This window comes from Littorina saxatilis, linkage group LG8 (genome assembly GCF_037325665.1).
Source record: "Littorina saxatilis isolate snail1 linkage group LG8, US_GU_Lsax_2.0, whole genome shotgun sequence".
NCBI lineage: Eukaryota > Metazoa > Mollusca > Gastropoda > Littorinimorpha > Littorinidae > Littorina > Littorina saxatilis.
In genome coordinates this window covers 70748978-70766555 of record NC_090252.1, presented here as the reverse complement: position 1 = coordinate 70766555, position 17578 = coordinate 70748978, and the positions used below count along the sequence as shown (strand labels likewise).

The 17578-nt window shown below is 43.5% G+C and overlaps 1 protein-coding gene across 1 annotated transcript in view; it reads left to right on the top strand.

The window, feature by feature from the left end:
• Window positions 1-17578, top strand: part of LOC138974843 (zinc finger protein 26-like) — a 47029-nt gene that overhangs the window by 3617 nt on the left and 25834 nt on the right. The window contains exons 2-6 of the mRNA XM_070347568.1: window positions 2029-2214; window positions 2688-2737; window positions 4582-5768; window positions 16689-16696; window positions 16992-17172. Coding sequence (XP_070203669.1) covers window positions 2029-2214; window positions 2688-2737; window positions 4582-5768; window positions 16689-16696; window positions 16992-17172 — 1612 coding nt within the window. The remainder of the gene's footprint in view (window positions 1-2028; window positions 2215-2687; window positions 2738-4581; window positions 5769-16688; window positions 16697-16991; window positions 17173-17578) is intronic.

Sequence of the window (17578 nt, the reverse complement as noted above, 5' to 3'; positions counted from 1 at the left end):
TTTAGATTTAACCATTTGCTCCCTATTTGAAATGGATCTACGTGATAAACTGTTTTGCGAGTGTGTTTGCATGGATGAACTTAAACTGGTATGGGTGTGAGGAAAACGCGACCGACACGTCTGTCACCGCCGATTGATTGCATTTTGAAGGAATATGACTGGATTACGGAAAAATACACACATGTTAAGTTCTTGGATACCTTCATCGCCAATGTGGACTTACTGCAGAGCCAGGCAAAAGAGTAGACTTGCTCGCAAAACACGTGAAACAGCCGATGTTTGATAGCTGAAGGCGCACACCAAAACACACTACCGACAGATTCTCAAAAGTCGTCTGCTAACGATGCAAGGGAGGGCACTCGTGTTTTTGTTTTGGTTCGCTAGCATCTGGTTATCTTGTAAGTTGAATGTTCGTTTTTTTCGACCTGCATTGCTTTCATAATGAAAGAAACGTGTGCTTATTGCATCTCATACATCAGATCAGTTCTGAGATTCATTTTTGCGTGCAACTGATATGGTTTTCTGAGCCGTGCAATACGATTTTGGAACTTCATACAAATGTGTCACATTATTCGGCGCGAGGTCAAAGGTCGGGAGGAAAGTAGTTCTTTGCCCAAATCGGAATCTGCACTATCATATATTTTTTGGAGTCCATGATGTATTTATTGAGCTATAAAAATACAACATATATACCCATACTGAAGTAACAGAGACAAAGAAGGGAGGTCATGGGATATATATACAGTATGCATCAGGTTGTTGATTGTATTTTTGTATTTTAATTCCAATTTGAGCTTCAGTGTGAAAATGTCCAGTCAGTGGCATGGTATTTGTGTGTGTGTGTGCGTGTGTGTGCGTGCCCCTGTGTGTGTATGTGCGTTTGTATGGTGTGCGTGCGTGTATACATGTGTGTGTGTGTGTGTGTGTGTGCGTGCGTGCCTCTGTGTGTGTCTCGTAGTGATACAAGTTGTAATTATCGCTTATATAGTCCTGGGGGACTGGTATGAATTGCTCACTTGCAGGCATACGTTGCTATGAAGAAATGTGTACATGTTGCTGGTGCCTTGGACTTGAGCGAGGTGGACAAAGACGGAGAATAGCCGGCCTGCACAACGCTTCAGCCAAGGGATGTGAGGTCCCCGGAAGTAGCCCGTGTCCCTGTCAACAACAAACTTCCAAGCTCTCAAATGCACTTCGCAGTCAACAAACACAAATGCACGCAAGCGCGCACACACACATGCACGCATGGCACACACGCACACGCAGTGAAACAAGCACATAAACACATGCATGCTGCACACTTGATGGCCGCCGTACTCACACAACCACATTCATGCTGGTGGAAATATCCAGTAAGTTTGTGCATAGCAAGCAGTCACACACGAACACACACGAACACACACACACACGAGCTCGGACACAAACTCCTCTGAGTGCCCCCTTTTTGTGAAGTTGTTCAATGGCTGTAAGGTCTTGGTCCATGTTGTTGTCTCGTGTTATTCTGTTCTGTGAATATATTGTATACCTTGCTCTCTGATTTGGTTCGTTTCTCTGTGTTCTTCAAAACTTCTCAGTTTGGAAGGGCGAAGATATCAACCATTATTTTGATTTTGAATGCAATTCAAGCAGTACAGTACACTGCTAAAAAGAATACACACTTAAAAGTAATGACTGCATTGACATTTGTATCCAGTTTGCATTCTGTGCAAGCTTTTTCTCTCTCATAAATGTATCTTGAAATTTAACAGTTTTAATGCATTCAAGCATTTTGTGGACGAAAGCTTCATAAGTGAAAACACTCAGAACAAACACATTGCTTGTCCTTCTGCATGTTTTCTCTCATGTGTGTGTGTGTGTGTGTGTGTGTGTGCATGGTTGTGTGTGTGTGTGTGTGTGTGTGTGTGTACATGGTTGTGTGTGTGTGTGTAAATGGTTGTGTGCGTGCGTACGTGTGGGTACATGTCTGTGTGTCACATAACATTCTAGCCCGAGTTGTTTTAGTAAAAGGGAGTGTTATGCACTGTGCAGGGCGGCGCGTGACGAGGCAGCGCAGTGGAGCGTACAAGCCGGGCTGGATGAGGTCCGACTTCCAGGCGAAGGAGGAACCCATGAGCGACCGCATCTTTGTGTGTCCCGAGTGCAAGAAGCCGTGTTGCCGTGACAACAGTTTCACCACGCACATGCAGAAGAGCCACCAGCAAGAGATCACTGACAGTGAGCGCACGATTATCTCCCCTCTCTTTGACTTTTAGTCATTGGCTGATTTTGAAGACGTGGAGATTGGCTCTTTTTGTGAATGCTTTTCTCAGAGTAGCCTCCCTATGTCTTATAGTTGCTCATTTGTTGTTCTCTCTCTCTCTCTCTCTCTCTCTCTCTCTCTCTCTCTCTCTCTCTCTCTCTCTCTCTCTCTCTCTCTCTCTCTCTCTTCTTCTTTTCTTTTGATCAGGGTGAGGGCCAGATGCACCAAAGCAGATAACTGCTTTTACCATTACCATAATAAAATAGATCATTATATTTGTATCTTATTAATAACGCCCCCGAAATAACCAAAGTAAGTGTGTGTGTGTGTGTGCGTGCGTGCGTGCGTGCGTGCGTGCGTTTCTGTGCGTGCAAGCGTGTATGTATTTGTGCATGTGTGCGTGTGCATTGTTCTCTCGTGAAACCCCGTGTGATTGTGACTGTTACAGCCGAGCCGTACGCCGTGTCGCTGGAAGACATTGTGCTGAAGCTGGTCAAGGTGAGTAACCGTACTCACGCACACCATGGTGACACCGCCTGACAGTCTCAATTTAATGAGATCCCACACCGCTCCATGCACACCATGGTGACACCGCCTGACAGTCTCAGTTTAATGAGATCCCACACCGATCCATGCACACCATGGTGACACCGCCTGACAGTCTCAATTTAATGAGATCCCACACCGCTCCATGCACACCATGGTGACACCGCCTGACAGTCTCAATTTAATGAGATCCCACACCGCTCCATGCACACCATGGTGACACCGCCTGACAGTCTCAATTTAATGAGATCCCACACCGCCTGACAGTCTCAGTTTAATGAGATCCCACACCGCCTGACAGTCTCAGTTTAATGAGATCCCACACCGCCTGACAGTCTCAGTTTAATGAGATCCCACACCGCCTGACAGTCTCAGTTTAATGAGATCCCACACCGCCTGACAGTCTCAGTTTAATGAGATCCCACACCGCCTGACAGTCTCAGTTTAATGAGATCCCACACCGCCTGACAGTCTCAGTTTAATGAGATCCCACACCGCCTGACAGTCTCAGTTTAATGAGATCCCACACCGCCTGACAGTCTCAGTTTAATGAGATCCCACACCGCCTGACAGTCTCAGTTTAATGAGATCCCACACCGCCTGACAGTCTCAGTTTAATGAGATCCCACACCGCCTGACAGTCTCAGTTTAATGAGATCCCACACCGCCTGACAGTCTCAGTTTAATGAGATCCCACACCGCCTGACAGTCTCAGTTTAATGAGATCCCACACCGCCTGACAGTCTCAGTTTAATGAGATCCCACACCGCCTGACAGTCTCAGTTTAATGAGATCCCACACCGCCTGACAGTCTCAGTTTAATGAGATCCCACACCGCCTGACAGTCTCAGTTTAATGAGATCCCACACCGCCTGACAGTCTCAGTTTAATGAGATCCCACACCGCCTGACAGTCTCAGTTTAATGAGATCCCACACCGCTCCATGCACAGCCTGGCGGTGACCTTTCCATTAATTGTCTTGCGCTAATAGACATACTTTTAGGACATCAGTATGTGAATTTACTGTAACATGTATACATCCCAAAGCACAGACATTATCTTAGTGATTAGACACTTTGTTTTGCTAGTCCCTATCTGTATTTGGTAGAGGTATTGCAGTTGTTCCATGTGTGGTTTAATTAAGAACAAGCTTTTTCTTTCAAGAGAAGGCGTAGTGTTTAGCAGGATTAACCAGATTGCACATAACAGAGCAGAGTAGCAAATGAGTAACGGCAGAGCTACATGAGAGTAACAGCAGAATGGCAGCAAAGTAACAAAAGAGTAACGGCAGAGCTACATCAGAGTAACAGCAGAATGGCAGCAAAGTAACAAAAGAGTAACGGCAGAGCTACATCAGAGTAACAGCAGAATGGCAGCAAAGTAACAAAAGAGTAACGGCAGAGCTACAGCAGACTAACAGCAGAATGGCAGCAAAGTAACAAAAGAGTAACGGCAGAGCTACATCAGAGTAACAGCAGAATGGCAGCAAAGTAACAAAAGAGTAACGGCAGAGCTACATCAGAGTAACAGCAGAATGGCAGCAAAGTAACAAAAGAGTAGCAGCAAAGTAACAGCAGAAGAAAGTAAGAGCAGAGTAACAAAAGAATAACAGCAGAGTAACAGAAGCGTGCCCTCAGAGTAACAACAGAATAACAGCAGAGTAACAGAAGAGTGCCCTCAGTGTAACAACAGAATAACAGCAGAGTTACAGAAGCGTGCCCTCAGTGTAACAACAGAATAACAGCAGAGTAACAGAAGAGTGCCCTCAGTGTAACAACAAGATGTGTGTGTTGCAGGACCACCACAGCCTGCACTTCAAGTGTCTCAAGTGTGACACAATCATCAACAGCCGCCTCAAGCTGTCCGCCCACCTTTGTGTGGACCAGGCCGGCTGTGTCACCTGCACGACGGTCTGCCCCGACGGCCTGGGCCTCAGCAACTGGCAGCGAGTCATCTTCCTCAAGCGGAAGCGCGAGTACCTGTGCCACACGTGCGGCACCAACTTCACGGACAAGACGACGTTCACCATGCACGTGCAGTCGCACGGGGTGGGGGTGGAGGTGAAGAAGTTCGTGTGCCAGCACTGTCCCTACGCCACCAACAACAAGTTCTACTTCAAGATCCACATGCGGGGCCAGCACTCCGCCGAGCCCCGGCCACGCCCCCACGTGTGTGAGCTGTGCGGCAAGACCTTCGTGTTCAAGGGCGTGCTGGAGCAGCACAAGCAGTACATGCACGTCAAGGACAAAGTCTTCCAGTGCCACCTGTGTCCAAAGTTCTTCTACCGCCGCCAGGGGCTGGCTCGCCATGTCAGGACCCACTCCGGTCAGCGGCCCTGGGTGTGCGGGCAGTGCGGTCAGGGATTCACCGTCAAGTACAACCTCAAGGTGCACGAGCGGCTACACAGCGGGGAGAGACCGTACCAGTGCAAGCAGTGTGACGCTGCCTTCGCCCAGAAGAACAGCCTCAACGTGCACATGAAGAAGCACGAGGGGGGAGGGGGGGGAGATCTCCGCCACACGCGCCTTTCGCGCCAGGGAGACAGCGCCCCCCGCGTCCACCACCCTGCCCCTCAGGGTTGCCAGGGAGACAGCGCCCCCCGCGTCCACCACCCTGCCCCGCAGGGTTGCCATGGAGACAGAAGGACTGGAGCCGTGCATGCGGGACACGCCCCACCCCTCGCACCACGGCGACAGTCCGCCCTTCAACATAGCCAACCCTTTGCCAGCACGCCAGCTTACCAGTCCACCGCAGCCTCACTCCAGGGAAATGCCAGACCAGCCTCACGCCCTGCATCAGTCTCAGTCCAGGGAGTCGATGGGAGGTGCAGGGACGCAGTACGGGTATCCAGCGTACCCCGACTTTGCCATGACCGTGTTCCCCTCCCTACCCGGGCCGTCCTATCAGTTCATGCCGGTCACCAGACCCTGAATGTTGCATGTCTTTCTGCATGGGCAAAAGATGGAGGCGACGAACAATGGGGGTAAAGTTGAAGACCACGAACCTACTATAAAGGACATTAGCCAAAAGTGTCCGTACATTGCAGGTAGCCTATCACTGACAGTTATATTTTGGTCAAAATAGACAAAGGGAATGTGTCGTGGATAGGGAGGAGTCCTCTTGTCGCAGGCACATGAAATAATGCACCACTATCATGAACGATGGGCTTAAAGGATGTTGATATTGGACACCGTGGGCAAAAGATTCACAATATGGACAATAGGGATAACACATGGATCATGGGGAGAGTGCTGAAGATCATGACAGCTGTCCACAGCCCATGATGACAGCTGTCCACAGCCCATGATGACAGCTGTCCACAGCCCATGATGACAGCTGTCCACAGCCCATGATGACAAAGTCACCGAGACAAACGTCATTTTAGAAACATTGTGATGTTTCCTCTGGCTGCAATGGCCTAGAGGGTACATTGTTAATATGTCTACTCTTTCGTCCTGTTCATGCTGAAAGCCCAAGCCGCCTCCTGAAGATAGTTCGCCTCACTGTCTAGAGGGTACATTGTTAATATGTCTACTCTTTCGTCCTGTTCATGCTGAAAGCCCAAGCCGCCTCCTGAAGATAGTTCGCCTCACTGTCTAGAGGGTACATTGTTAATATGTCTACTCTTTCGTCCTGTTCATGCTGAAAGCCCAAGCCGCCTCCTGAAGATAGTTCGCCTCACTGTCTAGAGGGTACATTGTTAATATGTCTACTCTTTCGTCCTGTTCATGCTGAAAGCCCAAGCCGCCTCCTGAAGATAGTTCGCCTCACTGTCTAGAGGGTACATTGTTAATATGTCTACTCTTTCGTCCTGTTCATGCTGAAAGCCCAAGCCGCCTCCTGAAGATAGTTCGCCTCACTGTCTAGAGGGTACATTGTTAATATGTCTACTCTTTCGTCCTGTTCATGCTGAAAGCCCAAGCCGCCTCCTGAAGATAGTTGCCTCACTGTCTAGAGGGTACATTGTTAATATGTCTACTCTTTCGTCCTGTTCATGCTGAAAGCCCAAGCCGCCTCCTGAAGATAGTTCGCCTCACTGTCTAGAGGGTACATTGTTAATATGTCTACTCTTTCGTCATGTTCATGCTGAAAGCCCAAGCCGCCTCCTGAAGATAGTTCGCCTCACTGTCTAGAGGGTACATTGTTAATATGTCTACTCTTTCGTCATGTTCATGCTGAAAGCCCAAGCCGCCTCCTGAAGATAGTTCGCCTCACTGTCTAGAGGGTACATTGTTAATATGTCTACTCTTTCGTCCTGTTCATGCTGAAAGCCCAAGCCGCCTCCTGAAGATAGTTCGCCTCACTGTCTAGAGGGTACATTGTTAATATGTCTACTCTTTCGTCCTGTTCATGCTGAAAGCCCAAGCCGCCTCCTGAAGATAGTTCGCCTCACTGTCTAGAGGGTACATTGTTAATATGTCTACTCTTTCGTCATGTTCATGCTGAAAGCCCAAGCCGCCTCCTGAAGATAGTTCGCCTCACTGTCTAGAGGGTACATTGTTAATATGTCTACTCTTTCGTCATGTTCATGCTGAAAGCCCAAGCCGCCTCCTGAAGATAGTTCGCCTCACTGTCTAGAGGGTACATTGTTAATATGTCTACTCTTTCGTCCTGTTCATGCTGAAAGCCCAAGCCGCCTCCTGAAGATAGTTCGCCTCACTGTCTAGAGGGTACATTGTTAATATGTCTACTCTTTCGTCCTGTTCATGCTGAAAGCCCAAGCCGCCTCCTGAAGATAGTTCGCCTCACTGTCTAGAGGGTACATTGCTAATATGTCTACTCTTTCGTCATGTTCATGCTGAAAGCCCAAGCTGCCTCCTGAAGATAGTTCGCCTCACTGTCTAGAGGGTACATTGCTAATATGTCTACTCTTTCGTCATGTTCATGCTGAAAGCCCAAGCCGCCTCCTGAAGATAGTTCGCCTCACTGTCTCAGAACTGGCCAGGCTTTGCTATTTTTTTATTTTAAGAATTAATTTCGTAAAAGGCATTGGTGCTTTTTTCACAAATTAATTGATAAAAGAAGTCCTGGCCACCACAGCAGGCAGGCAGGCAGGCAGGCAGGGTGTTGATGGTTGGTATGTACTCAAGTGGAGGGATGGTCTGCATGTGACAGCCTAGGTCTGTGACAGTACCAGCACGTGAAAGCCTAGGTCTGTGACAGTACCAGCACGTGAAAGCCTAGGTCTGTGACAGTACCAGCACGTGTTTTCCGGAAGCGGAAGTCAAAATATTTGTCCGAACTTTAAACGGCATAACTTTGCCCAACGGTCATGTAGCAGTGACATAGTTATTTAAAAAAATCGTCTATGGAAAAGAACATAATTGAGCTTCTTTTCAACGTATCAAGATTTCTTATCTGCATAATTTAGTTTCACATGATTTCTTCAGGCGGGCTTTTTATTATGAAATCTGTGGTGTAATATTTATACATGTACAACTCTTTTTGTAATATTTTTTTTATTGAAATAGTTATTTTGACAGTATGTAATTTGTTTTAGTGATGAAGTATTGCAGCATGATTTTGAATGGAGTTGATGGAAACTGATTTATACTCCTTGTTTTTTTCCCAACACGTTGTGAATGCAAATTGGCCAGTTGAACATCAGCTCCACATGTATGTATTTTTTCATTTGCATTTCTAGCATGGAACATTCTGAGAACCTTGGCTTGTATTTTTTGTTACAATTGTTCTTTTTCCAGTGCTGGATTTTGAATGGTGACTTGCATCAATAATAACTCAACATAGTATTCGACAATTTTGTTCATTTGTACAAATATAATGATTCTTTTTTGCTTTGTATCAATTGCATTTTATATTTGCCTCACATAATGTTCAGCCACAAAGCAGCAAGCTTTGCAGCAAGCCAGTGTTATGAACATCCTCAGAGGGCAGTGCCGGTTACTGTGTCCTGAGTTCTGATATATGTGTACCATGTAAACAGCCCAGTTATCATTCTCACCAACAAGTACAGTGGAACCTTCCAATAAAGACCCCCTTTTTGAAACCCCCTTTTGAGACCCCCTTTTTGAGACCCCCTTTTTACGACCCCCTTTTTGAGACCCCCTTTTGAGACCCCCTTTTTACGACCCCCTTTTTGAGACCCCCTTTTGAGATCCCCCTTTTTACGACCCCCTTTTTGAGACCCCCTTTTGAGATCCCCCTTTTGAGACCCCCTTTTTGAGACCCCCTTTTTGAGACCCCCTTTTGAGATCCCTTTTTAAGAGCCCCTTTTAAGACCCCCTGTTTGAGACCCCTTTTTGATACCCTTTTTTAAGACCCCCTTTTTAAGACCCCCTTTTTGAGACCCCCTTTTAAGACCCCCTTTTTAAGACCCCCTTTTTAAGATCTTGAAATGTCAGACTTTCTGTTGCTGACCTCTGTATGTTAACCTCCTTCTCAAGACCTGAGTTTCTCATATTGTTTGAGGTCTTACAATGGGGCTAGCTACAAAGTATCTTCAATGATTGTGTATGTAGCTGTAATATTACGTTTTCTCCACAAATGACAATTTTGATATTTTCCTGTTCTAATAAGGATTGCATAGTATAATCAACGTTTAGATGCACTTTTTAATTTGAATGTGTATGTGTTACCGTGAAACCCCCACTTTGAAGACCTCTACACATCTGATAAACACAGGTCTTGAAGACCTCTACACATCTGATAAAGACAGGTCTTGAAGACCTCTACACATCTGATAAACACAGGTCTTGAAGACCTCTACACATCTGATAAACACAGGTCTTGAAGACCTCTACACATCTGATAAACACAGGTCTTGAAGACCTCTACACATATGATAAACACAGGTCTTGAAGACCTCTACACATCTGATAAACACAGGTCTTATAAAGGAGGGAGTTTTAAAATAAGGGTATATTTACAGATGCTATAACCAGAAAATTTGAAGAATTAAAGTTTAAACAAAAAATATTTTTAAAATTGGGGGTCTTAAAAGGGAGTTCCATTGTCATCATAGTAATGAATCAATCCTCATGGATAGTTTGGTTGTATTGTATGGTTGAACATGTCAAGACACAACCAAGACAATGGTCATCATGTTAATGAATCAATCCTCATGGATAGTTTTGTTGTATTATATGGTTGAACATGTCAAGACACAATCTAGACAATGGTCATCATATTAATGAATCAATCCTCATGGATAGCTTGGTTGTATTATATGGTTGAACATGTCAAGACACAATCTAGACAATGGTCATCATATTAATGAATCAATCCTCATGGATAGTTTGGTTGTATTATATGGTTGAACATGTCAAGACACAATCTAGACAATGGTCATCATATTAATGAATCAATCCTCATGGATAGTTTGGTTGTATTATATGGTTGAACATGTCAAGACACAACCAAGACAATGGTCATCATATTAATGAATCAATCCTCATGGATAGTTTTGTTGTATTATATGGTTGAACATGTCAAGACACAATCTAGACAATGGTCATCATATTAATGAATCAATCCTCATGGATAGTTTTGTTGTATTATATGGTTGAACATGTCAAGACACAATCTAGACAATGGTCATCATATTAATGAATCAATCCTCATGGATAGTTTTGTTGTATTATATGGTTGAACATGTCAAGACACAATCTAGACAATGGTCATCATAGTAATGAATCAATCCTCATGGATAGTTTGGTTGTATTGTATGGTTACCCCCCCCGCGGGTTAGGGGGAAGAATTTACCCGATGCTCCCCAGCATGTCGTAAGAGGTGACTAACGGATTCTGTTTCTCCTTTTACCCTTGTTAAGTGTTTCTTGTATAGAATATAGTCAATGTTTGTAAAGATTTTAGTCAAGCAGTATGTAAGAAATGTTAAGTCCTTTATACTGGAAACTTGCATTCTCCCAGTAAGGTAATATATATATTGTACTACGTTGCAAGCCCCTGGAGCAATTTTTTGATTAGTGCTTTTGTGAACAAGAAACAATTAACAAGTGGCTCTATCCCATCTCCCCCCCTTTCCCCGTCGCGATATAACCTTCGTGGTTGAAACCAAATAAAGAAAGAAAGATGTATTATATGGTTGAACATGTCAAGACACAACCAAGACAATGGTCATCATATTAATGAATCAATCCTCATGGATAGTTTGGTTGTATTATATGGTTGAACATGTCAAGACACAATCTAGACAATGGTCATCATATTAATGAATCAATCCTTATGGATAGTTTGGTTGTATTATATGGTTGAACATGTCAAGACACAATCTAGACAATGGTCATCATATTAATGAATCAATCCTCATGGATAGTTTGGTTGTATTATATGGTTGAACATGTCAAGACACAACCAAGACAATGGTCATCATATTAATGAATCAATCCTCATGGATAGTTTGGTTGTATTATATGGTTGAACATGTCAAGACACAATCTAGACAATGGTCATCATATTAATGAATCAATCCTTATGGATAGTTTTGTTGTATTATATGGTTGAACATGTCAAGACACAACCAAGACAATGGTCAGCGCCATCATTCAGACAAACCAGTGCACAAAGCCTTAAATCAGTGTCATAGTATCATATATAATTATCGTCATACCTGTATCATCGTCATACCAGTATCATCGTCATACCTGTATCATCGTATTGTGGGCATGATATCAGTCTGTGATTGTTGTATGGAAGTGCATAACTATAATGGGTCACATACCTCGCTTAACTATACCTCTGTGTCATACAAGTTGTGATTCGTCCAATCTATCTCTCTCTCTCTCTCTCTCTCTCTCTCTCTCTCTCTCTCTCTCTCTCTCTCTCTCTCTCTCTCTCTCTCTCTCTCTCTCTCTCTCTCTCTCTCTCTCTCTCTCTCTCTCTCTCTCTCTCTTTCTCTTCCTTTCTGCGTGTGTGTTTGTTTGTTTAGATTTTTGTCATGGTATCTTTTTGAATAATTATTTGTCTATGTTTATCATAGAAATAAATTAAACTCAGAAATTGACTTAAAATGACTTTGTTGAAATATGTATAAATGATATATTCAGTTGGTGAACGAATGCTTGCCTTTTGATATACACTCACAAGTCAGGTTTCAGTTTATTTTGTTTTTATGTTGATGGGGCGAATGAACGAGAAAGAAAGAGCGTCATCTGATGTAGATCACCTCGTGATGCAAGCGACCAATAATAGATTGCAGCAAGCTGCGCACGTGTACTATATATATACAAACAGACAGACACACTGACACACACACACACACACACACTGAAACAGACACACACACACAAGCAAATTGTACAATGAACAAACAGACACACACACTGAAACAGACACACACACACAAGCAAATTTTACAATGTACAAACAGACAGACACACTGAAACACACACACAAGCAAGCAGACACACAGACGTACATCTGTGTCTGTATTTAAGATCTCCCCATCAGGCAACCCGTGTTGAGTGGAACCCCTCTGTGAATGCCTCCCCAAATCCAAGACATTTACGAACATGGAGGGAATTTTAAAATGTAGGTCAATTTGCAGACGTTGTCAACAAGAAAATCTGACAAAGCAAGAATAACAAGAGGCGAAGCCTTCAAGGCTCACGTAAGAAATCGACAAACAGTAACACAAACTCAATCACTCAGTCACACATACACACACACACAGTAAGCATAGGTGACACTGTGCAAGAAAGCGAGACACTAGATCTAGATCTGTCTACTTAACTTGCAGGGACACGACTGCCAACTAGTCTCGGCCCGCACAAAATAACAAATGACCGAGACGTTCAGTAATTCCTTCGCGTGACGTCTAACCCTCTTACGTCATAATGTGACGTCTTCAAATGACGAATTGTTAAAGTTTCTACCACAGACATACACACGCACGCACGCACGTAATGTGACGTCTTCAAATGACGAATTGTTAAAGTTTCTACCACAGACATACACACGCACGCACGCACGCACAGACAGACAAAGTTACGATCGCATAGGCTACACTTACGTGAGCCAAAAACAAATAACAACAAAAAACAAGAAAGGTAAACATTTTGCAACGTTTCATTTAGGAAAAAACCACACTCCTGCACACGAACAAGAATCTTTCAAGTAGACAAACAAGGGACGCGACAGACACAATTAAATGATGATGCTGTGACTTATCTTACAATTCAATGAATGCTGTGACTTATCTTACAATTCAATGAATGCTGTGACTTATCTTAGAATTCAATGAATGCTCTGACTTATCTTACAATTCAATGAATGGTGTGACTTATCTTACAATTCAATGAATGCTGTGACTTATTTTGAGGCCGGGATGAAAGTCGCTTGTTCATTTAATCTTAAATGCTTGTTATTCTCTCAGGTGCCAGGAGACAGGTTTCGCATAACTCTCATTTACTCTAGTACACAGGTCGTATGTAGTTAGAGTGCTTGCTTCCCCTTGATTATCAGTTTATTATCTGAGAATGTCCCCAATGTGGTCGGAGCAGGCAAAGCCAGGTGTGTGAAAGAAAGACGTCTCACACGGGGCGGTCCGCTGTGTCACTCGTCAAGTGTTCACCCAGATCACGTTGATAGCTGACACGGGGCGGTCCGCTGTGTCACTCGTCAAGTGTTCACCCAGATCACGTTGATAGCTGACACGGGGCGGTCCGCTGTGCCACTCGTCAAGTGTTCACCCAGATCACGTTGATAGCTGACACGGGGCGGTCCGCTGTGCCACTCGTCAAGTGTTCACCCAGATCACGTTGATAGCTGACACGGGGCGGTCCGCTGTGCCACTCGTCAAATGTTCACCCAGATCACGTTGATAGCTGACACGGGGCGGTCCGCTGTGCCACTCGTCAAGTGTTCACCCAGATCACGTTGATAGCTGACACGGGGCGGTCCGCTGTGCCACTCGTCAAGTGTTCACCCAGATCACGTTGATAGCTGACACGGGGCGGTCCGCTATGCCACTCGTCAAGTGTTCACCCAGATCACGTTGATAGCTGACACGGGGCGGTTCGCTGTGCCACTCGTCAAATGTTCACCCAGATCACGTTGATAGCTGACACGGGGCGGTCCGCTGTGCCACTCGTCAAGTGTTCACCCAGATCACGTTGATAGCTGACACACATGAGTGGCGTGAACTCATCATCACATTCCATGAAATCACAATGCTAGATGCTGAGACCCCAAATTTAAGACTTCCCCCTTGTTTTGGATTTACAGTTGATATCTTGTGTAGATGTATCCCCACTTTAAGACCCCTTCCTTTTCAGTTTATTTTAAGACCTGATTTTCTCAGGTTGTTGAAGGTTTGAAGGGGGCGGGGGTGTCAACTGCAGCACATATGTTCTCATAAACGGGAGAATAAACAGAATGACAAATATGAGACATGTTAACAATACATGGACAAACACAATGCCTCAGCAAACAAGAAGAAATACATGAACACATCATAATATTCCTTGTTGTTGTTGTTATTGTTGTTGTTATTGTTGTTGTTGTTTTCGTAAAAACATGATTATGCTTTAGCCTTTTATGTTTCTTTATATGTAGTGCATTTATTCATTCAGATCATTCTCTCTCTCTCTCTCTCTCTCTCTCTCTCTCTCTCTCTCTCTCTCTCTCTCTCTCTTCTCTCTCTCTCTCTCTCTCTCTCTCTCTCTCTCTCTCTCTCTCTCATTTCTTGCCTGTACTTTGGGTATCTATCTTTATTCCTTGATATGTAAAACTTAGTTTTAATTTATCGTTTGAACAGTATTGATTATGTATATTCCGCTGTGTGTGTCTGTGTATGTGTTTTAATCCAAAATGTCGTAATTTCTTTCGTGTGTGGACGTTTTTATGTTTTGTTGTACGTACGTGTGTTTGTGTGTTTGTGAATGTTTGTTTGATTGTGGTTTGTTGTATGTACATGTGTTCGTGGGTTTGTAACTGTTTGTACGTATGATTATTTGTTATTGTACGTACACGTGTTTGTGTGTTTGTGAATAGTTGTTTGATTGTGGTTTGTTGTCGGTGACAACGTTTTGGAAGAAAGGAAAGGATAAAGGTTTACACTTTTGAGTTGCACGTTACAATCCACGGCAGATAAAATTAATAAAAAAAAAAATTTTTTTTTACCTTTCTGCTCACCCTTCTCCAAAGTTCCAAATGCAGTCATCCATTTTCCGATACGTTGTTTGCCTCCCAGCAACACGTACATCTTGGCAAACGCGTGACGTAAACACTAGATTTGATGAGGTTACCCGTACACGTGCTGAAAGTTCCACATCTAAATCTGTCCATTTCTAAATTCACACGATAACATGTGTCAGTTTTGCATGTGTATAACAATTATTCATTCTAATTAGTGTCATTAAATTTTTATTTTTTTTAAACAACAACACACACACACAAACAACTCGTCTTCATATTTGTAAAACAATAATGAATAAATATAAAACATTCAATATTACATGTTCCTTTTTCCTTTGTTCTGTGCATGTCTTTGTGAATGGTTGTGTATGAGAGTGTGTGTGTGTGTGTGTGTGTGTGGTGTGTGTGTGTGTGTTTTGTGTTCGTGAGAGCGTTCATGGAAGGAAGAAGCACGGCATTACATTAAATTAATCATTTTCATCCTGAGACATTTCCCATATTAGCGTCTGATTGTATTTCTGTTTGTCATTTATACATAAACTCTTCACACACCAGAGAAAGAAACAAGTCGCGTAAGGCGAAAATACAATATTTAGTCAAGTAGCTGCCATTTTTCAGCAAGACCGTATACTCGTAGCATCGTCAGTCCACCGCTCATGGCAAAGGCAGTGAAATTGACAAGAAGAGCGGGGTAGTAGTTGCGCTAAGAAGGATAGCACGCTTTTCTGTACCTCTCTTTGTTTTAACTTTCTGAGCGTGTTTTTAATCCAAACATATCATATCTATATGTTTTTGGAATCAGGAACCGACAAGGAATAAGATGAAAGTGTTTTTAAATTGATTTGGACAATTTAATTTTGATAATAATTGTTATATATTTAATTTTCAGAGCTTGTTTTTAATCCGAATATAACATATTTATATGTTTTTGGAATCAGCAAATGATGGAGAATAAGATAAACGTAAATTTGGATCGTTTTATAAATTTTTATTTTTTTTTTACAATTTTCAGATTTTTAATGACCAAAGTCATTATTTAATTTTTAAGCCACCAAGCTGAAATGCAATACCGAACCCCGGGCTTCGTCGAAGATTACTTGACCAAAATTTCAACCAATTTGGTTGAAAAATGAGGGCGTGACAGTGCCGCCTCAACTTTCACGAAAAGCCGGATATGACGTCATCAAAGACATTTATCAAAAAAATGAAAAAAACGTTCGGGGATTTCATACCCAGGAACTCTCATGTCAAATTTCATACAGATCGGTCCAGTAGTTTAGTCTGAATCGCTCTACACACACACGCACACACGCACACACACACGCACACACGCACATACACCACGACCCTCGTTTCGATTCCCCCTCGATGTTAAAATATTTAGTCAAAACTTGACTAAATATAAAAAGGCTGATCAAGAAAATATACACATGAGTTTTGGTGGTGGAGTAATGTTGCTGTGAACAGTGCATTATTTGGTCAGCGTGTCTGCCCGGTGAGCATCGTTCATGACCACGACATGCAGCACGTGTGTGACCTGGATCTCTGTATCATTACATATATCTCCATATCAGAGTGTGATATATCTCCGTATCAGACTTTAATGCATCTCCAGATCAGACTGTAATATATCTCCATATCAGAGCGTGACATCTTTCCATATCAGTGTGTGATCTGTGTCTGTGTGTCATTGCAGATCCCTCCATACCAGCGTGTGATATCTTTCCATATCAGAGTGTAACATCTCTCCATATCAGTGTGTGACCTGTGTCTGTGTGTCATTACAGATCTCTCCGTATCCGAGTGTAATATATCTCCATATCAGAGTGTGACATATATGTCTGTGTCTTTACAGATATCTCTATATCAGCGTCTAATCTCTCTCATTATTAGCGTTTAAACTGTATCTCTCTGTATCTTTACAGATCTCTCCATAATCAGTGTCTCACCTCTCTCCGTATCAGAGTGTGATATATATCTCCATATGAACGTGTGATAATGATCTCTCCATATCAGAGTGTGATATTTCTGCATATCAGAGTGTGCTATTTCTGCATATCAGAGTTTGATGTATCTTTGTGTCCTTGCAGACTTGTCGAAGCACGAGCAGGACCGGGAACTGCTGCTAGCGGCGCTGAAGGTCAACCCCTGGAGCCCCAGTCTCTACGCCAAGATCCCGCACGCCTGGAAAGCCGTGGTCCGGGAGGTGCGCCCCAAGTTCATGTGCTATGAAACCTACGTCAGGCAGCGGGTCGCCTACCTGCTAAACAAGTGAGTCCTATTTGTGCGTGCGTGCGTGCGTGCGTGCGTGTTGGTGGTCGGATGCGTGCGTGTGGTGTCGTTTGTTTGTTGGTTGAGTGTTGTTGTGAGGTTTGTTTGTTGGTTGAGTGTTGTTGTGAGGTTTGTTTGTTGGTTGAGTATTGTGAGGTTTGTTTGTTGGTCTATCTGGCCTAGTTGGCGGAGGTATTGTGTGGTTGGTGTTGCTTTCAAAGGAAAGGCCGAGGCCCTTTCGGGTCTAATAATAATAACAAACCCCTCTGATCCCGTTACATCTGGCAGTCAAGAGACATTCAAATAATAGATAATTGTCATTTTATTGAATGTTTTTAAAGTTAGAGCTTTGAAAATTCACATACTTTTCAAGCTTGATGACGTACAATTATGGCGCGAGTTTCAT